General features: G+C 34.2%; 1 protein-coding gene across 6 annotated transcripts in view; it reads left to right on the forward strand.

Moving 5' to 3' along the window:
• Positions 1 to 25,036, forward strand: part of CCSER1 (coiled-coil serine rich protein 1) — a 1,490,059-nt gene that overhangs the window by 493,374 nt on the left and 971,649 nt on the right. For all 6 annotated transcript variants that reach the window (XM_055111625.2, XM_034958922.4, XM_003829898.4 and 3 more), the window contains one exon: positions 7,733 to 7,940. In XM_055111625.2, the coding sequence (XP_054967600.2) occupies positions 7,733 to 7,940 (208 nt within the window). The remainder of the gene's footprint in view (positions 1 to 7,732; positions 7,941 to 25,036) is intronic.

Genomic DNA, 25,036 nt, shown 5'->3' on the forward strand with positions numbered 1-25,036 from the left:
GAATTTCACAGTCTCTGTGTGACAGTTAAAAAATTAATTTAGGCTTGAGCTTTCCTATATATTAAATGGAGATATTATACATGATGGACTATTATTCTTTTTCTATACTAAATTTGATTAGTCTATTTATATGAGTATTACATAGAATTGTGCAAGGTTTTGTGGATACATTGATGAACAAGAAACACAAGTACTGTCCCTATTACCTCCTTGAATCATCGTAGTTTCAAATATAGAAATAAATAGTTACACAGTTAATTATGATATTTCACCCTTACTTCTAGATTTAATGTCTTTCTTACTGGAATATATCCTTTAGCCGTTATCCCAGTTAGAATGCCTTCGCCTTCAAGTAAAAGACAAACCTAACACAAAGATTATTAAACAGTAAAAACAAAAAACCCAAAAACATAATCTTGTCTAACAAGAAGAGGTAGGGAATCCCCAAGTTGGTTAGTTACAAGAAACAATGACCTCTTTTCTTTTCTTTCTTTCTTTTATTTTTTTTAAACGGAGTCTCACACACTCTGTTGCCCAGGCTGGAGTGCAGTGGCGCGATCTCGGCTCACTGCAACCTCCACCTCCTGGGTTCAAGCCGTTCTCCTGCCTCAGCCTCCTGAGTATCTGAGATTATGGTCGTGAGTCAACACTGCTGGCTAATTTTGTATTTTTATTTTTAGTAGGGAGGGGGTTTCACCATGTTGTCCAGGCTGGTCTTGAACGTCTGACCTCAAGTGATCTGCCCACCTCGGCCTCCGAAACTGCCAAGATTACAGGTGTGAGCCACCCTGCCCGGCCACCAGTATTCTTAACAGCTGACTCTCCTCTCTTTTGTGGGATGCACCAACCATTCCAGGCAATATATCAAGACAAAACAACATCCAAAGGAAAATAGCTATAATTTTTCTGTGTTTTTTTTTTCTTTTTTGCCAGGGAGGAAATGTTTTCCTGAAGCCCTCCTACCTCACTCTTTCTCTTATTTATCTGAGTCATAGGAGAACCAGCCTTTAAACAAATTAAGAAGTTTTGTTTTTGAAGGAAGCAGGAAGGAGGTATAAAATGAATAGTGGGTAGGCAGCCAACAATGTCTGCACATAATATTTTTTTCCTTTCAGAAATGTTATCAATTGGTTTCCAAGTTTCTGGGTTTTTTTTTCTTTTTGTTTTTATAATGTCCTTTTCTCTGCTGACACTTGCCATTTGTTTTTTTGTTATTACCATTTTTAATAGACCTTGAACATATTTATAATGCTGATTAAAATTCTTGTCAGCTAATTTCAATATATGGGTCATCTCATTGTTAGTGTCTGTCTGTAAATTGTTTTTCTGCTTCTTTGCATGCCTACTTATTGGAATATTTGCCACACATGAATGGATGACATGTTTTTCAGAGTCTGTATTTTATTGTCTTCCTTTAGAGAAAGAATAGAGTTATTCCAGCAGGTAGTTAATTTACTAGTAGGATCAAGTGAATTTTTGAGCCTTTTTAAAGTTTGGAACTCTATGTCTATCAGCACTATGAGTCTCCTTTGTCTGTGGCAGATCTTCTCCTTTATCTGCATAGGCGTAAAAATTGCTGCAGCCTCTGTTTTTAGAAACCTCATGCAAGTTCAGTACCCTGACACTACCACAGTGGCAATTTGTATAATTATTTCTATTTTGCTTTCTTTCATATGGCACCTGGAAGTTCATCTGGCTTTTCCTTTTGTACTGTAATATGTTTTAAAATAAATGTGGTTGTAAGTTATTTAGCATTTCTTTGTATTTGGAACATGAGGTGGAGTGTAGATCAGCTCATTCAAATGTGTTCTTAGAGGTCCCCTCAAATTAGTTTTTTAAAATGCATCTGTGATAAGCATTAAAAATGAAGTCTTACCATATAAAAGAGGTACCTGTGTATTTTTTAAGAGTCGGGTACTAGCTGCAGATGTTTCTCTGGCGACCTGATGTTTGTTTGTTTGTTTGTTTTAATTATACTTTAAGTTCTAGGGTACATGTGCACAACGTGCAGGTTTGTTACATATGTATACATGTGCCATGTTGGTGTGCTGCACCCATTAACTCCTCATTTACATTAGGTATATCTCCTAATACTATCCCTTCCCCTGCCCCAACCCCTCGACAGGCCCCGGTGCGTGATGTTCCCTTTCCTGTGTCCAAGTGTTCTCATTATTCAGTTCCCACCTATGAGTGAGAATATGCGGTGTTTGTTTTTTTGTCCTTGCGATAGTTTGCTGAAAATGATGGTTTCCAGCTTCATCCATGTCACTACAAAGGACATGAACTGTCCTTTGTATGGCTGCATAGGATTCCATGGTGTATATGTGCCACATTTTCTTAATCCAGTCTATCATTGATGGACATTTGGGTTGGTTCCAAGTCTTTGCTATTGTGAATAGTGCCGCAATAAACATACGTGTGCATGTGTCTTTATAGCAGCATGATTTATAATCCTTTGGGTATATACCCAGTAATGGGATGGCTGGGTCAAATGGTATTTCTAGTTCTAGATCCTTGAGGAATTGCCACACTGTCTTCCACAATGGTTGAACTAGTTTACAGTCCCACCAACAGTGTAAAAGTGTCCCTATTTCTCCACATCCTCTCCAGCACCCATTGTTTCCTGACTTTTTAATGATCACCATTCTAACTGGTGTGAGATGGTATTTTGCTGATGTTTTTTAGGGAAGATCGGAAGATGGGTAAAGGATTTTTTTTTTTTTTTTTTTTTTTTTTTTGAGACAGAGCCTCCCTCTTTCGCCCAGGCCAGAGTGCAGTGGCGCAATCTCGGCTCACTGCAAGCTCCGCGCCCCAGGTTCACGCCATTCTCCTGCCTCAGCCTCCAGAGTAGCTGGGACTACAGGCACCCGCCACCACGCCTGGCTAATTTTTTTTTTTTTTTTGTATTTTTAGTAGAGACGGGGTTTCAGCGTGTTAACCTGGATGGTCTCGATCTCCTGACCTCATGATCCCCCCACCTCGGCCTCCCAAAGTGCTGGGATTACAGGCGTGAGCCACTGCGCCCGGCCAGGATGGCAGGATTTTTTTTTTTATGGAGATAGAACAACATATGCAAAGGCCCTGAGGCAGGATGGAACTTGGCACATTTCAGCGCCTGAATGAAGGCCAATGTGTTTGGAACTCAAAGAGCAAAGAGGCAGCTGTTAAGAGATGAGGTTTTGTGAGAGAGACAGTTTCTAGACCATGAAACAACCTTGTTGGCTATGTTAAGATATTTGAATTCTATCTTGCTTTTCCCCATATCACAGGTAGTGGTGAAATAACTTGTCACATGTAATTTTTATCTAAATGTAAATTTTATCTAAATGTACTGTTAAGTTCTTATAACCACTACACTTACTATAGAGGGAAATGCTGATTTCATCTCTTCTAGAAATATGATGAAACATTCAGTTACAGAATAATTTGAGATACAAGTGTTTTCCTAAAATAACACTCTCAGACAAACAATATATTTGGAAAGGAAAAATGAAAAATATAAGTTATTCATAATCAACAGCCTTTTTGTAGGTAGGTCCTTAAACAGATATTTCTGTTAGGTTCTGGGAATGCTAGTTCATTAATATAGATTTATGTCATTGTGCTGGTCTTAGAATTATTCAAGCTAGGATTAAACTCACCATAAATAACCTGAACCTTTTTAAAATGAAGTTGAAACAACAGTAAGTTTCCTAAGCTAAGGTTTTGAAAAATTATTATTTTCTGCAGCTCTACTTAATGAAGCTTTGGAAGGCAGTTGTGTGCATATGCTTATTTATTATGCCAGGTAAATAGGGGTTACTTACTTTTCCGTTCTTTGGAAATTTGGTTCAGAAATCACAGTTACATTATAAAGTGTAAATCATTGAGATGCTTTTTGGCCATAGACATTCCCTATAATGAAAGATGTCATTGCACTAAATAAGGAAAGGTTCCTATGACAGTTAATGGGATCAATGCTATGCAACTGACATGATCTTGTATTTTGATAGTCATTTGGGCCATTATATTAAGAAGTTTTCAAATGATTTGAAGAGCACTTGTGGGCAGAGGAAATTCTAACTACCCAATGATACTACTTAGTTATAGCTAAGTGAGAAAAAAAATCATAAAAATATTCTTACTTTCTCTCTCAGGTAAGGAAAACCTTTCAGTTCCCCTGTAGTTTGTGTCAAGATATATGTTTTCCCATTAAACTTGTCTGCCATACTGACGAGAGAATTACAGCAGAACTTTTGAACTAGTTTGACAAGAAATTCCTTTCACACAAAGGATCCCAGGGAAAAAAGTGCAAAGCCAGTTCACCATCGTAGTTTAACTTAAATGTGTTAAGTATCAGTTGTAAGTCTCAAATCCTCTACTCATTCGAGAATCCACTTAATATAATATTTATGGGATTTGCTATTAATCTTATCCAAAACCTATGTTATTTTGGTACTTATGGACTTAGAAAAGTCTGTATGTCTCAAACTTTAAATGTTACTAAATCTTAAATTATAAAAACTTGGTTAGCACTCATAAGCAACGAGGCATGTGTAAATATTACTAACAATTTCACTGAAGATTCATGAAGTTGACACAGAGAGGATGAACTGTATATAGATGTGTTCAGTGGAGATTACATTGTCTTTGTTTTCTGTTTGGAGTAGTTATGGTGATTAATGAACCACTGTATCCAGCTTCAGTATCATACTCTTTTTTTTTTTTTTGCCAAGTTAAAGGACTATCTTTGGTGATATAAAGCACATTTGTTCAGTTTCTTGAAACTATAATAATTCAGAGTTGGCAGACAGACTTATATATCCCCAAGTGAACGAATTGTATTATCCAGTGAACCCTGCTAAATGCAAGAACAGAAGAGCACCTGAATCTTTTTTCTCCCCTCACCAGCCTTAATATGTTGTCTGTGCTAGAGGAAAATATGGCTTTGTATTAGAGATTTTTCTTCATTTTCTTGTCAACCACAAGGATAATTTTAGGTGAATTTACCCAGAGACACTTGGGTATTTTTCTGCCCAATAATGGCTATTGATCAAAACATTAATATTCAATACATTGAACAACTGTAAACCATGGGCACCAACCAATCAGAAAGACAATGGCAATCAACATAAAACAGGATGGCTGTGCCGGCCTTTGCAGCTGAGTGGCAACCCCATTTAACAGATCTTTCACTAACTGTTTCAACCTAATTAAGAATGGTTTTGATTACCATAGCCTTGTAGCAGATCTATTTTTTCATGTAGAGATAAAATGTTTTGAGATAAATTGATTTGTTTCTCATATGTGAAAGAATATTAGTTTTTTTTGGTATCAACTACTAAAAAGTTAATAATTGTGGTGAACCTCTTAAAGTCAGTGACAGAATCCTATTAATCTCTGCAACTTCAGCCATCACTGCTCTGCTGGACACAATGTGGATGTTTTCAATAATTTTGGAAAAAAATGCCATCATCGTTTCCTTTTGGGATTAAAAATATATTCAAATTATTGAAGTATGAAAAAATGACTAATTTTATTTTCAAAATGCATTTCTGTACATGGCTCATCTTAGCTATTTGAAAATGGCAAAGATATTCAAATTTGTAAATGTTAAATTATAATCTCCAGAGCCTCAGTAAATTCCCTGAAATACAGTGTTAGAACTTCACACGAATATGATTCCTGAAAGTTGTGTCAGTACTCATGGGTGTTTAGATCCATGACTGACCAAATAATTTTAAAGAGCCAGCACGCTAACTAACAGGAATTATAGAAATATAATTTAAATTTTATTGTAATTGTGGCAGGAAACTTAGAGCCATGGACAGGAGCCCTGCAATTCATAACAATTCACAATACAAAAAAATTTTTCTGTATGAGTTGTATGCGTCGATGATTACAACAAATTGTGTTTTATTTATTCACCCATTATTGTATTTATCTATTCAATTTCAATTATACAACTATTTACTGAGTCAGCCTAATATATGCCAAATAGCAGGCAAGTTCACAACTTAAAAATGATACATCTTCAAAAATTCGATTATAACTAAAGTACTACTCTAATTTAATATATACCTACTGTGACTTCTAATTTTTATACTTGATTTTATTCTTATTGGTCTTAGAGAAAATAGCCATAGAAAGCATTAACACTAAACGGAAGGCTTTAAGAATGACTGTATAGTTCGTTGCAATTAGACATAATATAATTAAATTGAATCAATCGTATCAGATAAAATATACACTTTAAAGTGAAAATGTTAATGATTCTTAGTATAACTGTAAGTATACTGTTTTGTTCATTTGCATGCTTATTTTCCACACAAAATGCAGCACTGTGGTGGTTTAGAGCTAAGTATGTATTGCCAGCATTCAAACCTCAGCAATGTCTTTTGTTAGCTGTGTGACCATCAGCAAGTTACTTAACCTCTCTTGACTCAAATCACCCCACTGGGAAATGGATATTATAATACTACTAACCTTAAAGAATTGTTGTGAGAATTAAATGATTTAACACCTATAAGGACATTACATGACTGCCTGAGGTTCAATAAGAACTATATAAATATTAGCTATTATTATATGCATGCACATTATGTAGTTAGTAGGGGGCAAAATCCTAGGTTATTTCATTTTACATCCATTTCTTACTAACTCTTTAACTCCAAGAAAAGTTACTTATCTGTACTTTATTTCATCTACCTCTTGAAGTTGTTCAAAGTTTGAATGAATTAACACACATGGAGTGGTTAGCACAGTACCTGGCCAATAGTCAACCCTCAAAAAATGTTAGCCATAATTTTTTATTCATTATTTCATTATAGATATAAAATGGAGGTAGTAATTATTATCTTATCCCTTCACAGGACAATTGAACCACTGAACATATCTGTGAAGATAAGTAAACAGTTGAATATTATTCAAAAATGTGTTTACTAATTATCTAGTAATTTATAAATTCAGTTATTCTGTTTGTGAATAATGGGATGTGAATAAAATTAATTAAAATATATATTCTTATCTGTATTATTGCCTGACCTTGGTGGCAAGCACCAGAGCATCTGTTTGTTTTTTCTCTATTTAGGTTGCTAAAGTATCTTGTCATATAATTCAGAAAATTATATGATATAAAAATATATTATGTAAGAAAATAATATAATTCAGAAATATATATGTATAGTATTGAAATTAAGCAGAAGCCCTAAACTGTTTTTATAAATATTCTGAAGTATGTTACAATATTAATTATCATTATTGGATAGGTCTTTTGGTTTTAAAAATGGAAACAATTTTTTTAATGGAAAGATTATATCCTGAAACAGTAATTTTCATTGAATCTTACCACTAAATGTATATTTGAACCATTTCATAATTTCTACTGGAATGTGTGAAAATTTTTAAAAACTACTATCATGAGGATGGAAGCAGTGGTGCACGCCTGTAATCCCAGCACTTTGAGAGGCCAAGGCAGGCAGATCACGAGGTCAGGAGATTGAGACCATCCTGGCTAACATAGTGAAACCCCATCTCTACTAAGAATACAAGATCACGCCACTGCACTCCAGCCTGGGGGACAGAGTGAGACTCCATCTCAAAAAAAAAAATAAATAAATAAACTAATATCATGAAATGAGGACACAAGAAATACTTTCTAGGATACTAGAAACATTGATTAACAACTTGGGAAATACTGCTCTAAGCATGCTGCACTGTAATTTTTGTTCTTTTTTTTTTTTTTTCTTGTTAGGAATCTTTCCCTGAAATTAACAAAGGACGTTGATCAAGAAGCCAGGTGTTCCCACATCAGCCGAATGCCCAACAGTCCATCTGCGGATTGGCCTCTACAAGGTGTGGAAGAAAACGGAGGCATAGATTCTCTGCCATTCAGACTGATGTTACAGGACTGCACGGCAGTCAAGACGTTATTATTAAAGATGAAGAGAGTTCTTCAAGAGGTAATGGTTTGCTCTAAGATTAATGTCCTTCAGTGCTGGTAGACAATGAAGTCTGCAGACGTGGTTAGACCCTGCTCTGTCAGTAATTAACTACATGACATTGGGCAGGGGTCAGGTTTCCTCTTGGAGCTTAGCTATTTTCATATGTCAAATGAGTGTTTTGAAGTTCTGGTTTATAAGGTACTCTTTAGCCTTAAAATTATAAGAGTTTACGAAGGCCGGGCGCGGTGGCTCACGCCTGTAATCCCAGCACTTTGGGAGGCCGAGGCGGGCGGATCACGAGGTCAGGAGATCGAGACCATCCTAGCTAACACGGTGAAACCCCGTCTCTACTAAAAATAGAAAAAATTAGCCGGGCGTGGTGGCGGGCGCCTGTAGTCCCAGCTACTCGGGAGGCTGAGGCAGGAGAATGGCGTGAACCCAGGAGGCGGAGCTTGCAGTGAGCTGAGATCGGGCCACTGCACTCCAGCCTGGGCGAAAGAGCAAGACTCCGTCTCAAAAAAAAAAAAAAAAAAAAAAAAAAAAAAAAAAAAAAAAGAGTTTACGAAATACTTAAAAAAGAATAAATTGATCCCAAGCATCCCCCTATTTGTCAGGTAAGGAGAAATGAGTATCAGCTATATAGTTATGGTTACATGCTATTATAAAGCTATTGAGAAATCTATTAAATGTATTTCACATCAATGATACTGGGTCTTTGTTTATATGATACCATAAAAGTAGTTTATTTAGTCATTTTTGTTCCAATAATCAGAATTCAGTAAAATTGAATTACGGTAAAATTCAATCTGAAGGTCTGAATGATTTTGCCTAAGGAATGTAGTTGCCCTCCCCACAGCTTGGGCCTAGTTACTGAAACAGTGAGCTAGTCAGGAAAATACATAATGAGATTATTTTACCCTTGTGCCCAGAAATCAGCCATTCTTTAGGACTCAAGTTTGCTTTGGTTTGATTTTTATAATTACAACAGTTGTTTTATTTGAGGGATTTCTATACAAATTATACACGTGATTATTATTACTTCATAGACATGTGAAGTGAGAGTTAGAAATTTTAAATTATTTTTCTCAAGTAAGTGTAATTTCAGGGCAACAGCCTGAAATTTGTGTCTTTGTATTACATCCTATTATATTTAAGTAGATTTATCTTTATTGATTGGAGATATTAATAAAGAATTGAGAAAAATATTATTATTTAGAATTAATGGTCCCTATGTTATAATGATTGCTAATATTTGCTTTTTGCACACTTTGATAATAATGCTAGCAGCTACCACTGGAGGCTAGAATTGAATCAGGAAGAAAAAAGGCAGTATAAAAGAAATGAATGCCATAGACTATTGGGGCTTCCAGTAATGTGTTCTCATCAGCTGTTATAAACTGTATTAGTCTGTTCTTACACTGCTAATAAAGACATACCTGAGGCTAGGTAATTTATAAAGGAAAGAGATTTAGTTGACTCACAGTTCCACATGGCTGGGGAGGCCTGACAATCACAGCAGAAGGCGATGAAGGAGCAAAGTCACATCTTACACAGTGGCAGGCAAGAGAGCTTGTGCAGGGAAACTCTTATTTATGAAACCATCAGATCTCATGAGACTTATTCACTACCATGAGAACTGTATGTGGGGAACTGCCCCCATGATTCAGTTATCTCCACCTGCCTCCCCCACCCTTGACACATAGGAATTATTATGATTAAAGCTGAGATTTGGGTGGGGACACAGCCAAACCATATCATAAACAAAAGCTGGAAGATATCTTCTCTGTGTCCCATACAGGTTATATCTCTAGGGCAGCCTTTGTTTCTGGATATTCTGGATCCTATAATGTGTTGTGCTGTAGCGGTATGCTTATACTTGATTACTCTTAGAATTTCAGAAATTATATGAGCTGGCAGTTCAGCAAAGGCATCAAAATAAATTATATGAACTTAAATCAATTACTTTTAAAAAGGGTAATCAGTATTCAAAATGTATTTTCTATTTGTTTTACTATTATCTACACTTGTGAGATTATTTACATCTTTTAGAATCACATGGTGGAAGTACTATATAATTCTGACTGTACAGATTTCCAACATGTAGATTCATTTATGTCATTTTGGTAGCTTGAAATCAGCCATGTGGGAGTATTTATGCCTCAGAAATTGGCAAACACTGCAAATTAGGTCCTCTTATTTTTGGCAAGCCTGTTGTTAAATATTGACTAGCACATTACTATGTGTATAACTGTATGATTTCTATACTGACAACATAAATATTTGCCTGCAAATGAATAGATAAGTTTGAATTTCTTCCACCTTTGGCTTAACATGCAACCTGATCCTCTTTGAACAAGGCAAACTTAGTAACAGCTGTTATATTAGAAGATACTAGTCTCAACTATTCAGCTTTTTACCTCTGTTTGGTCTGAATTTTAATAACAAATCAGTTAAAGCAAAAGATAAGTAGAAAGAGCTGACAGAAGGTGTCAAGAGGCTTTCTTAGAGTACTTAATTTTATAATTTTAAAATATTCAGTGATATTCACTATAAAGTCAATATTCAAAATATATTTAGATGGTTTCCATACTGCCACCTGGTTTTCTTTATTAAGGGGTATTCGAAGAAGCTGAAGAGAATTGATTTTTTAAAGCTGATGTAGAGTGAACAATACTTAATATATGTTTGTGCAGCCCATTCAGTGAGCAGAGGGTCTTTATTATCAACAGGGAAAAGCAATAGTATTATATGATTAGCATAGACAACAGTTCTACTAAGAAGATATTCATAATAGAGGCCTCTAAAGAAAATTGTTTTTTGAAATGTTCCCTAAGCCAGGAAGTTTTAAACTTCCATTCCCATTTCATTACTAAATTGGAGTTTAATATCAATATTCATTTAGATTAACAATATATTTTAATATTAAAAAATTCATTCCTATTTTGAGCTGATGTTTATGATGCACAATCGTTCAATCTTTGTTCACAGATTATTATTATTATTATTATTATTTGAGACGGAGTCTCACTCTGTCACCCAGGCTGGAGTGCAGTGGCGCGATCTCAGCTCACTGCAAGCTCTGCCTCCAGGGTTCACGCCATTCTCCTGCCTCAGCCTCCCGAGTAGCTGGGACAACAGGCGCCTGCCACCATGCCCAGCTAATTTTATGTATTTTTAGTAGAGACGGGGTTTCACTGCGTTGGCCAGGATGGTCTTGATCTCATGACCTCGTGATCCGCCCGCCTCGGCCTCCCAAAGTGCTGGGACTACAGGCATGAGCCGCCGCACCTGGCCAAGTTCACAGATTATTTTTTAATGGCAGAAGGTACCTATTTGATTTTAAGGTAAAATAATTACTTAAATTTTACATGTCATATTAGAATATGCTTTTATTTGAGATTTTTGGTTTGTTACATGAGTATTGCATTTGTATATTTTTTCTCATTGATCTCTTTGAAACCTATGACTTAGTGGAAATGCAATGCATTCATGATATTTTTACACTTTTGCTAATAAAGGTACACCTTTCTTGTGAGCAAATCAAGTTATCCTTTGTTGTTTTTGAGGGAACATCTTCTACAAATAGCATTTGAAAATATCCAGAGATAGTAATGGTAAGATCACAGAAAATTTTTGGCTTAATCTGTTTAAGATTGCTCTAGGGTTGTGGTTAATGACTAGCGGCTAGAAGGATGCCTCGACAGAGTGTTAATAGATGACTTTCCTAAAGTTTCTAGAACTGATTCAGGGTTGTGGAGTAATAAAAATAATTCCTTGGAAAGTTCTACACAGCAGGCTAAATAAATATACAGGTCGAGCATCCCTAATCTGAAAATCCAAAATCCAAAATGCTCCAAAATTTGAAGCTTTTTGAGCACTGACGTGACACCACAAGTGGAAAATTCCACATATAAGTACTTTAAACCACTTGTTTTATACATAAAATTATTAAAAATATTGTATAAAATTACCTTTGGGCTATGTCTATAAAGTATATATGAAACATAAATGACTTTCATGTTTAGAGTTGGGTCCCATTCCCAAGACGTCTCATAAGGTATATGCAAATATTCTAAAGTCTGAAAAAATTCAAAAAACACTTCTGGTCCCAAGCCTTTTAGAGAAGGGGTACTCGACCTGTACTCTATCTTTCAAGTACTCTTATCTATATAGTCCATATTATTTATGTCATTTTAATGAATATAAGCATTAATGCTGAGATCTACTTGTAATATTTTAAAGCTACCTATAAAATTTACTTCTTTCTAAATTTTTTTGTGAGGTATCACATGTTTAATATTATTTTGCAATTTTTATTACTGGCTAAACAACCTTAGATTGCTATTAAAATGTTAAATCCCATTAGCTCATTCCAGATTTTTTTAAAAGTTATTTTGTCATTAACTATAATTGCATTACTTATTATTCTACCTACTTTGGGTTTAATAAAAATTTTCATCAAGTAATTCATTTGGCACTTAGTAATTCTTCCATTTTGTGCCATCACCATAACAACATAAATCATATTAATCTAATCCAGGTTTGGGGATTATATATGTTATGCTATTTTATAATATATAATATATACTTTCAATAAAATATAATTTTGAAAGTGAATACACCTGCGAAAGTGAATCTAACATTGTGTTTGTATCTGAATCATCTTGGGTAGGAACCAGAGATGGAGATGAGTAATGGGTAGGCATTGCTCTAAATATTCTGCTTCAGTAAACCTGTCTTTGGCCCAAGCATGTGAATGGTGAGGACTTTCTCAGTGTCTCTTCCAAGTATACTGGAAAAGCACTGGGTTAGGATATTGTGTTTTAGACTGTTGGTATTAAACATCCTGAAACCTTCCTCTACTTAGGAGATTCTTGCTCCTAAATACTTTTCAGATCTGCTTATATGTATCTCTTCTTCCAACTGCTCCTACATCAATGATGGTCCATTTTACTGAAGTTACTTCATAACTGGTCTTACTTCTAGTCTTCCCACCTATCAAATCAATTTACTCATTGCTGTCAGGCTAAAATGATTATGTGATCAAGTCAGTCCCTGTAAATCTTTAAATGTTTCCTAATTGCCCTTACAAGTTCTTCTACAGGTTGTATAACAGTCTATATTTCCTCTATCATTGGAGCACTTATGTCTCCTCGTTATAATTGCTAATCTTCCTTTTCCCAGTGATATTCTAAGATGCAGGAAAATGATCTTGTGAACTTGTACCTTGTTGTATCTTCTCAACCTGGAAGGTATTTGCTGCTTAATAAGTGTTTATTAATAAATAAATGAAAGGAAATGGATTTCATTCTGTTTCCAGGCTACCATTAAAATAACTGTTGGCAGAAAACAAATGATAAACTTGAGTGCTTGATGGAATGAGGATCAAAGTAAGTATGTAGTAAATTTCTCCTCTTTAAAAGAAGTGTACAATATGTTTTTTTCTCAGAATATGAAGTAAAGACACATCACAAAAATTACTAGATTTAATTTAATCAAGACCCATTTGTATGCCCAAGTCTATCAATGGTAGATATAATTTCCTGAAGCTTTTTCAGATCTTTCTATGCAGTAGATGGCTATGGTGCTCCTTAACTGTATTTTTTAAATTATCTGCTAAATCTTCCAGATTAGAAGAAAGGCCTAGAGGTTTAGAGACTGGTTATTTCCATATATACTCACTCTTTTCACACAGAGAAAATTTTGTTTTCACTGAACATCATTGCAATTTCAGAGGAAAAGGATAACTATAAATCATTATAAAACCACAAATCAGTTAATCTAATAAACATAAAATTATTGGTATAAAGCCATTATTACTTCTTATTTGTTTGGCTGAGCTTACCGTTTTCCTAATGATGGTCTGTCGACCTCCTAGATTTTAATTTTGAGGTGAGCTAAGAATTAATAATCTGAATGGAGTATCACACTCCAAATTCTGTCATCCTTTTTTAAAGATCAGTTTCTTTTTATTAAAATGCACATTCATATTCCCAGCAACTTCAAATTTCAACTCCTTTATTTTTAGAAAAATGACCGATGTTGGGCCTTTAGAAATTCTATTGTTGTCACTTTATTCTCTAGTATTAGTGGGAAAAGACATGACTGTAGTAAGGGAAGAGAACTCTATCATTTTTTTCTTCTTTTTCTTAAATTTTAAAAAAATTTTATGATCTATAAAAGAAAATGTTTAATATCTACAGAGGTGGGTTTTGTTTTAATGCTTCCTTTTAGTTTGCTCTATTCTCTCTTTATCAAACAAATATATTTTGATATAATAAGCTGTATCTATTCTAGCAAAATAGCCAGATAAGTAAAAATCAAGGAACTACTTATTTGAAAATTTATATAATTTACAGGCCCATATAGTTGATGCAAATATTGGGGCTGTGAAACATTTGCAAAAGACCCGCCATTGATTGAAGAGCTGGAATCTATTTTTCTTTTTCTTTTCTCTACTACCTAATAGTTCAAACATTAATTTCATTTTACCTAAAAGGAATAATAATTTAAAACTTTCAAGGATAATATTCAATGCAAAATTTTTGGGTTTTTTTCAGCGTAATTTGCAATCACATTATAAAATTTACAGTGTTTTCTACTTCATCATTTGTCACTGTTTGGTGGGAATTTTTAAAGAGTTTATTTTTACTGCATTTCAGTAAATGATTCAAAGGGCATTAATAAGGATTTTATAACTAAATGACATTTTCCTATCAGCACATCTTGAGACGGAAAGAAAAGTCTATAGGGTAGGAACTTCAGCAATGGATAATTAGAGAAGGAAATGGCCACAGTGGAGAGTCATAAAGTAAAGAAATATCCAAATCAAGCAATTACCATGGAAATATAGACAGCAGTCTAATAATCAGAATTCTCTTTATACTTATCATTTGAAAATAACAAAATTACAAGTTTTTGCTACCTTCTTTATGTTTATTTATTTATTTTTGCTGGTCCAGAAATATGTTTAAGGAAAATTAGAAAAATAAGTTTCATGAAAACATCAAATGGCAGAAAGTTAGAGTGACTATACTAGTATCAGAGTAGATCTAAATATATGACATTTCACCACAGTCAGAGAGCCATACTTCATAATGGTAAAAGTCAGTTCTTTAGGAAGACACAGCAATCAAACATGTGGATGGCTTGTTTCTACCAATACACAATGCAAAAACTGACAGAACTAAGTGAAGAAATAAATAAATTAACAATCACAGTTGAAGAATTTAAAACATTTCTTTCTATAATTGATAAAGCAACTAAATGAAAAAATCAGAAAATTTCTAGAAGACTTGAACAATATTATCAATATTTTTAACCCAATTGACATTTATAGAATACTACAATTAATAAAATAATTATATATTATTTTCAAATGCGAGTGGAACATCATCAAGACACACTATATACTGGGTCACACAATAAGTCCCATTAAATTTAAAAGGTAGATATCTATGGGGTACATTTTTTGAGAAAAATGGAATGAAACTAGGAATCGAAAATAATAAAATAACTATAAAAGCATCAAATATTTGGAAATTAAATTACAAACTTCTATATAACCCACAGACGAATTTAGAAAGCTGAAAGGAAATTTTTAAATGTTTCCAATGAGATGATGATAATAATATCACAAATCAAAATTTTCTGGATATAGTTAAAACTATAATTACAGGGAAATTTGTGACTTTAAATGTTTATATTCAAATAAAGAGTGCGATAATTCATAACCTTTAACTTTCTTCCTTGAAATGTTGGTTAATGGATACAAAAAAACAGTTGAATAGAAAAAAGTTCTAGTATTAAATAGTACAATTGGGAAATTATAGTTTATAATAATTTGTTATATTTCAAAATAGCTAGAAGATTTGTAATGTTCCCAACACAAAGAAAAGATACATGTTTGAGGTGATGTATATACCAATTACCCTGATTTAATCACTCCACATTGTATACACACATTCAGAGATCACATGCACCCAAAAATATGTGCAACTATGAAATATCAATAAAAAAGGAAGCTAATAAAAGAAGGGCAAATTAAATCCAAACGAAGCATGTAGAAAGACATAATAAAGAACAAAACTCTATAAAATTAAAAACAAATAATAAGCCCAAATTGATTCTTTGAAAAAGTTCAAAAAAAGGCTGATAAAAAAAGATTATAGAAAAATTAAGAAACATAAATACTAGTGCCAGCAATGAATCTAGGGAGGAATAATCACTACAAATCCTGCAGACATCAACATGATAACAAGACATGGTTACAAAGAACATTATGGCAAAAAATTAACATAAATGATAAAAACAAATTTTTTGAAAAATACAGCTTTCCAAAGTGACATAAGAAATTGCAAATCTGAATAGCCTAACTTGTACTAAATTAATGTATTTTATTATTTAAAAAAGAAATACATATGACAGATATTATGTAAAAATTTTCAGGAAATAGAGACACATTATGCTTCTCATCTTGTTTTATGTGGCCAACATATGCCTATTAAAAAAAATTGGCAAAAATCCTTATAGGAAAAAGGAAATTACAGAATTGTTTTATAAATATAGATGCAAAAGTCACTTAAAAATTAGTAAATACGTGTAGCAATATTTAAATAATGACCTATTTGCTTTCATTCCAGTTTTTTTAGCATCCAAAAACCAAGCAATGCAATTTACTATATTAAAATATTAAAAAGAGAAAAGCACAAGACTATATTAATAGATGAAAAAAGTACCTTTGAAAAATTGAAAACCAATTTATGGCCCAAATAAAAATATAAACCTCAGTTTACTGGTAGTACAAGGGAACTTCTATAGCTAATATTCATACTTGATGGTAAAACACTGAAACTTCTCCTCCTAATATTATCAGCAAGGTAAGAATATCCACTCACCACGTTTGCTGTACGTGTGCTAGAGGTCCTAGCTAGGAATGAGGCAAGAGAAAGTGTAACAGGCATAAATATTTGAAAGAAAAGGTAAAACTTCATGTATGAGCAGATATGTTTGTTTATACAGATAACCTTAAGAAATCTACAAAAAAGTTAATAATAAAATGACAGAATTAACAGTAAATTTAATAGCATTGAAGAATATAAAGTTGTCATAAAATTATATATTGCTGTGTAGCAAATCAGCTGTAAAATCTAGTAGACTAAATCAATATTTGTTATTTCAAAGTTTCTATGGTTAGGAGTTTGAGAGTAGTTGCCTATGGGTTATGGCTGAAGGCGTCTCATTAGTTTGCACTCAAGATGTCAACAATGGCTGTAGTCATGAATTCTTGGCTAAACTTGAAGATCTACTGCCTAGTTCACTCACTTGCTGTGGCAGGAGGACTCAGTTCTTCACTGCTGGTGCTCAAGAGGCCTCAGTTCCTTACCATGTAGCCTTTTCGCTGGTCAACATGGCAGTTGGCTTCCCCCTGACTACACAGTCTGAGAGAGAGAAGACAAAATGCACAATGTCTTTTGTAACCTAGTCTCAGAAGTAATATACCATCACTTTTGTCAAATTTATTGGTCACAAAGATCAAATTTGATTTAGCATGGAAGAACAATATGTAAAGTATGAATACCAGGAGGTAGGGAACATTGTGGTCCATTTTGGAGGCTGTCTACCAGTCAATGGTGTATTGCTCTCATATGCAAAGTACACTCAGCCCCTCCCAAGGCCATTCAAAGTATCATTCAATTACAGCATCAATTCAAAGTGCAGAATCTCAAAATCTAAAGCATGTATGGCTGTAGATGAGGTTTAAACACAGCAACTCAAGTATAGTTTTCCATTTTAACCTGTAAACTAATACACATGTTAGTAGTTTTTTGGTTAGGATTCAAGGCCTACTAAAAATTCTTGCTCTTTGTTCTGCCCTCTATGTTCTTTGTTCTAACCTCTGGGCAATTCTTTCTTATAAAGGTAGGACATGTTTTGCAGCAGAATAGTTTCTTCATCCTTATTTGTAGTTGTAGACATTGGTATCCAAAGGCCTCTTTTCATTTTACTCTTTGTCCCTTAAAGACCAAACTTGGAAAGTGTTTCTGTGAATATAACTCTCTTAAATTCCTTTTGGGGTTGCCTGTGAACCTTATTCGGGAATCACTTCCTTAGACAAAATACGTACCCACAAATCGCTTCAAGATAAGCCCTACTCTAACTTGAAATAGGTGCGGGATAACTCCTTTAAGCTTTTGAAATTTTAATTGTTTGACTGTGAAGTTCGATGGGCCATACCTTAAAACCTTAAATAAAAGGCATCTTCTGTGTGAGTGAACTAGGTACTCTGCAGCACCACATTTTATCTTTTAGGACAGCTCTAGATTGATTAAATAAATTTTAAGATAATAATTTTTTTTAATCTCAAATCATGTGGTTGTTGCACAGGTTTCCATGTTTATCAAAACTCATCAAATTACACATTTTGGATGGCAACACATGAAATATCATTACACAACTGTTAAGTGCCAGTGTCAGTGCTCCCATTTGTGGAGTTTTTAGTTTTCCCTTGTGAGACCTGTAAAACAACAATGACCATTTATCATACAGACTAACTTAGTATTGTCAGTTCTTATAAATTATTACAAGTTATTTTCCCTCATTGTTAGAATAACATAGGTTAAAAAATTTACAAGGTAACATAGTCTTCATATACACATATGGATCCCATTGTATACTCCCTGAAGAAACCTCTGGTTTAGATAATGGCATCTCTTAAACTGATAGATTTTTAGTAACAGTATTCTGCCTACATAAATAAGGCCTGGCTATGCTGCTGTACAACTTGGTCTTGAAAATAGATGAGGAGAGGAGGAAAGTATAATTCCATGACTCTTGCTTTGTAAACAACCCTAATTTTCAACAGTCCTCTTGGAGAGATTAGAGAAGGTGGAGAAAAAGTCTTTCCTAACCCCAACCCCATTTCACTCACAAAATTCCACTGGAGGAAGTATATTGCAGTGGTAAAGATTACAGTTGTTTTGAATCGTAGAGATCTAGGTGTGAATCTCACTTCTGCCATTGTATAGCTACTGTAAGTTGATTAAGGTTTTCTTACGTTTCTGTTTCATCATATGTAATATTAATAACTACCTCATAGGGTTATTTGGACAATTAAGCAATAAAATGTGTACAGGACATCACAGTGTGAGTTTGGGGTAGGCACTCATGAACATGAGCCACTGCAGTGATCTTACTTGTGTGATAATTGCCAACTATGTCAAGCCAGGTGTGAAATATTTGAGATTTCTTAAACACTTAAAAATATAACAATTTAAAAAGCATATATATGTTCTTTATATATATATACACATATATATCAGTAAATGCTTCTTAATAGCATAATGTGTTGTATTCATTGAATCAATATCAATCAATATTGAATCAATATCAATAAAATTATCAATAATTTTTAATAAAATTAAAATAATTTACCAATAATTTTTAATAAAAGCCATACTATCTAAAACTAAAAGTAGAAGGATTATTGCCATTTATGCTTTTCTGGACTTACTCAATTATGGCAGCACATTTGACTTGACACCACTCCACAAAAGTACTACAACATGTCAATTGAATTTCCTGTTTAGAGTCAACATATACTGTGGTTGTTCCAGGTGAGAACTCAGGGTGACAGACCAGAATGAAAGAAATTGAGATAGAAGGGAAGAGATGTGTAGTGTTTTATTGAAGTCCTGTCAATAGTACCTGCTTGTGAACTGGAATAGAGTGGTGACAGATAGAGAAAAATCAAGCATTACTCTGAAAGTTGTCACTTGAGTCACAGGCAGATTATATTGCCATTTTATGAGCCTTGGAAGACTAGAAGAGGAGTAACCTGTGCAATACAGAAGGAAACAAGAGTTCTATTTTGATCAGGTGAAGGTTGAAATTCTTATTTCAACATGCAAATGTATGTGTCAAGCAGAAATTTGAATTAATGTGTCTGTACATCCAGCAAGATCATGGCTAGAAATGTAGATTGATTATTTGTGATCATATAGATTCTATTTAAAGTTATGGAAGAGAGAATTTGTATTTAAAACCAGAGTAGGATGTGCCAATATTTAATGATTGGAAAATCGAGAGAAAGAGTGTCCAGGGAGCTAGGAAGAACACTAAGAGCATAGTGTCTTTCAAAAAGCCAAGAGAAAATATTGCTTCAAGAAGGTCAGCTTGGGGAGGTGCTGAAAAGTAAGTAGGATAAGAAAAGATAAGCAATCGATTTGGCAATCCTTTGAAGTTAATTCCAAAAGCATAGTAATAAGCTTTAGGAATTTCAATATATAAAACAACCTATTCTAAGTTTTAACTTGGATAGTCAAAGCCTAGAATAGAAATAACCATTTCCATCTAGTTCTCAGTTGTTAAATTGTTTGTTAATTCCTTTATGACATTGGTCTATGAATGTGAAATACCTGAAAATTAATAATAGATGTACTGAGTTTTAAAAATAGCTTTTAAAGTAAGACATGTCTTAGTTTTGGAAGGAAACTATAGACTTTATTAGGTTAATCATGAATGATAAACAAAAATTCATTTTATAGAGTACTCTCCATGTTGAGGTATCATTTTTCTTTTAAAAAGTATTATTTATATTACTTAATGTTATTACTTAATACTGCAGAGTAAATCTAGCATAGTGATCACAGGATACAGTTATGATATGATTAGGCTTTACGTCCCCACCCAAATCTCATCTTGAATTGTAATCTCCATTATCCCCATAATCCCCAGATGTCAAGGGAGAGACCATGTGGAGGTAATTGAATTATGGGGCTGATTTCTCCCATGCTGTTCTTGTGATAGTGAGTGAGTTCTCAGGAGACGTGATGGTTTAATAAGGGACTTTTTCCCCTTTCGCTCCGCACTTCTCCTTCCTGCCACCTTGTGAAGAAGGTGCCTTGCTTCCCTTTCATCTTCCACCATGACTGTAAGTTTCCTGAAGCCTCCCCAGCCATGCTGAACTATGAGTCAAACATCTTTCTTTTTTAAATTACCCAGTCCTGGGCAGTTCTTTATAGCAGTATGAAAACAGACTAATGCAAGGTACTAGAACAAACTGCTCAGATTTGAATTTCAACTCTCACAATTACTAGGTGCATATGATTTTGGGCAGGGTGCCTAATCTCTCCGTGGAAATCTGGTCTCTTCCAAAAGTGTAATGGTGCCTGTTCAAAACTACTAGATAATTTTAAGTTTTCCCTGGTGTTTTTATTACATTACTCTCCCAATGAGGTATAATATATTAATCTAAAAGATATTTTATGTTAATTGTATTCTTATGCCCACAAAAAATATTTTGAGCACAAAAATCAAGTCACAGGTAAATCCTCATACAGAATATGGAGTTAAAAATATGCAAACTTAAATAATATGTTGTTAAATAATAGATATGTATATAGTAAGACCATAAGAAAAAAGATTTAAAGAGTAAGAAGATGCTAAACACCGTATTCAGGGTAAGATTATCTGTTAGAGGTAATGGGGGAAGGCATGTGCAGTTACGAAGGGGCACACAGAGGTCTTTCTAGGTATTATTATTTACAATATATTTTCTTACATTTTTTCAAAATAATTATGTATACATGTTTTCTTATGTATGTGAAATCTTGTATTAAAAAACTCACTTTCCAAGTGTATGTAATCCGAGTGGTTCCCTGTACAGCAACATTACTCCCCACAACCCTTTTTCTTGTGTATCCCTATGCCTGTAAAAATGGCAGAAATATTTTGCCTACTCCTATGCTGTGAATGTATCTTCTGATATTTATATGATGTCAAAATACAAGTGGAGCAGGATCAAGGTGAACAAATGTATACCCATATGCCAGAGATTTCTTTTCTGGTATGTGTACTTATATTATCTGCTAGTCATGCATAACATTTGATTGCTTATAAGAAAACAAACTGCAACCCACAGTTTTAACAATAATGCCACCTTCATTGTACCTAACTGGTGTGGTAATCTATTTGTGTTATAATCATATTCAATAATTAATCAAATAACCACTAATGTGGTTTTATTATGCATGTCTAACTTTCTGTTTTCTTCATGAATCCAGCATTAATATTTCACTTGTAAAACAACTCACATACTTTTGTGTGATTCGATGGGCTAAATCCGACATTAAGAATTTCAAGCTGCAACATAACAGGTATACAGCAGATGGCACCCTGCAGAATCTCCAAGGAATACTTGAGTCGTCAGCGCTTCTGATGGGTTTTGGAAAAAGACAGTGAGCAGAGAATCACTTAAGCAAAGTGGAAAAGCCGTAATTGTGTTCCTCTGAGACACATTTTTACTGAAATTATGTTTTGTTTTTGTTTGAAAATCAGAATCAAAGGCATATTTAACTACAGTTAAAATAGCTGTTTTTAATGAGTGATTCTATCAAATATGATGTTACAAGTTTGGTAACATAATGCAATTTCTTAAAAGCAGTATGAACCTAATAATATTGACATGTTTACAGATGAGCAAAAGTGTTTCAGAATCTAGTGACTCGTTTAGCTGGAATGCACTTATTCCTTAACTGTATCATTTTAACCTTGATAAAATTGAAAACTTGTGGAAATTGATGGACTTTATTTTAGTTTAGATTTACCAGTAGATAGACAGACATTTACTATTTCAAATATTGTCATTTTAAATATATTATTTTCTGGAGAGGCACAGTGGCTCATGCCTGTAATCCCAGCACTTCAGAAAGCCTAGGCAGGAGGATTGCTTGAGCTCAGGAGTTTGAGACAAGCCTGGGCAACATAGAGATCTCTTCTTTACTAAAAATAAAAATGTTAGGTGGATGTAGAGGCACACACTTGTAGTCTCAGCTACGCCTGTAGTCCCAGCTACTCTGGAGGCTGACATGGGAGGATGGCTTGAGCCCAGGAGTTTGAGGCTGCAATAAGGTGTGATTGTGCCATTGCACCCCAGCCTGGGCAACAAAGCAAGACCCTGTCTCAAAAATAAATACATATATACATACATGCATTATTTTCTGTTTTTTTTTTAAAGTAAAAGTGCTCAAGATATATAGAGGACTAACTATTGATAAAATAGAAATGAGTCAATTTATATTTAAGATAAATACCTGTGAACATAAATAGACCCATTTGTTTTGTTCTCTTTGATTAAATGGACTTTTGAGCAGACTATGAAGAGTGGAGTGTTTAAAAAAATAATGATTTCTCATGAAATATTCACTTCACTTCTCTTGAAAACATGAATATTGTTTTGTTATCCATGATCTACATTAGGAGTCAGCAAACTTTTTCTGTCAAGGCTAGTTAGTAAATATTTTAGGTTTTTCTGACTGTATATTTTCTGTATTTCAACTCCTCAACTAAGTTGTTGTAGTGTGAAAGCAGCTACATTACATGAATGAATGTGTGTTGCTAGTTCCCATAACACTTTGTTTAAGGAAACAGGCAGCTGTCCAGATTCAGGATTTGTCCTGGGCCTGTCATCCTATACTACTTCAGAGAGAGGAGATTAAACTGTCACGGGAGGCATTGGGTCTGTGACATTGGAGCATTAGTTTTAGGAGCAAGAATATACAGTCTAAATCTTATTCCATTACTAGTTAAATGTTCTTAGGCAGGTTGTTTAAATTCTTTGCCTCAGTAGGTTGGGGATAACATTCACATATCACTTAGGTTTGTAGAGAATATTAAATGTGTTAATATACTTCAAATGCATGGAACAGTGTTGGACACATAGCAAATGCTCAATACGTATTAGATATTATTTTATGATTTTCACAAAGTCTGAGGGCCACTAGTGAAACAAAGAAACTGGATTTGCCATTAGACAAGCCTGAATTCAAATCTTAGATCTACAAAAATTTAAGAATGTAATTTTATTCAGTTTTGTTTAATTTCTTTAGCAGTCATAGGTTTCTTTGGGTGTAATAAGGGGATTAAAAAAATCATATAAATGTTATTGTAAAGGTTAGATTTCATTTGTGTCTGGCAATGGAAGGATCTAAATAAATGTTACTTCTCTTTCCCCCTTAAAAAGATTTTTTAATTTTAGTATTAATTCTAAATTTGTTGCCCAGGTTGGTTTTGATTGCTGACTTGATAGTACATTTATGCTTATAGTTTTCTCTAGAACTGGTCCTTGATTTTAGTATCCTATTTCTTTCATGTGCCAGAGCTGAAGTTTGGGCCTTGAGCCTCACGTTTGTTGCAGAGATTCTTTTGCTAGTTCACGGGATTTCTAAACACAGGTTTAATATCCCTTATCCAAAACACTTAGGATCAGAAGTGTTTCAGATTTCAGAGTTTTTGGATTTTGGAATATTTGCCTATATGTAATGAGATATCTTGGGAATGGGACACAAGTCTAAACACAAAATTCATTTGTGTTTCATATACATCCTAAGCACACAACCTAACGATAATTTTATACAATATTTTTAATAGTTTTGTTCATGAAGTAAACTTGTGTTATGTGTTTATGTGTGGAATTTTTCACTTGTGGCACCATGTTGGCACTCAAAAAGTTGTAGATTTTAGAGAATTTTTGATTTTTGCATTAGGGTTGCTCAATCTGTATTTTTTTTTATTTAATTTAATTTTACATTCCAGGATATATGTGCAGAACATTCAGGTTTGTTACATAGATAAACGCGTGCCATGGTGGTTTGCTGCATCTATAGACCCATCACCTAGGTATTAAGCTCCACATGCATTGGCTATTTATCCTGATGCTCTCCCTCCCCAACCCCCAACAGGCCCCAGTGTGTGTTGTTCCCCTCCCTGTGTCCATGTGTTCTCATTGTTCAGCTCCCACTTATAAGTGAGAAGATGTAGTGTTTGATTTTCTGTGCCTGCGTAAGTTTGCTGAGGATAATGGCTTCCAGCTCCATCTATGTCCCTTCAAAGGACATGATCTTGGCCAGGTGCGGTGGCTCACGCCTATAATCCCAGCACTTTGGGAGGCCGAGGCAGGCAGATCACCTGTGGTCAGGAGTTCAAGACCAGCCTGACCAATATGATGAAACCCCATCTCCACCAAGAGTACAAAAATTAGCTGGATGTCGTGGCACACACCTGTAATCCCAGCTACTCGGGAGGCTAAGACAAGAGAATCACTTGAATCCGGGAGG

The sequence above is a fragment of the Pan paniscus genome, chromosome 3 (genome assembly GCF_029289425.2).
Source record: "Pan paniscus chromosome 3, NHGRI_mPanPan1-v2.0_pri, whole genome shotgun sequence".
NCBI classification, from domain to species: Eukaryota; Metazoa; Chordata; class Mammalia; order Primates; family Hominidae; genus Pan; species Pan paniscus.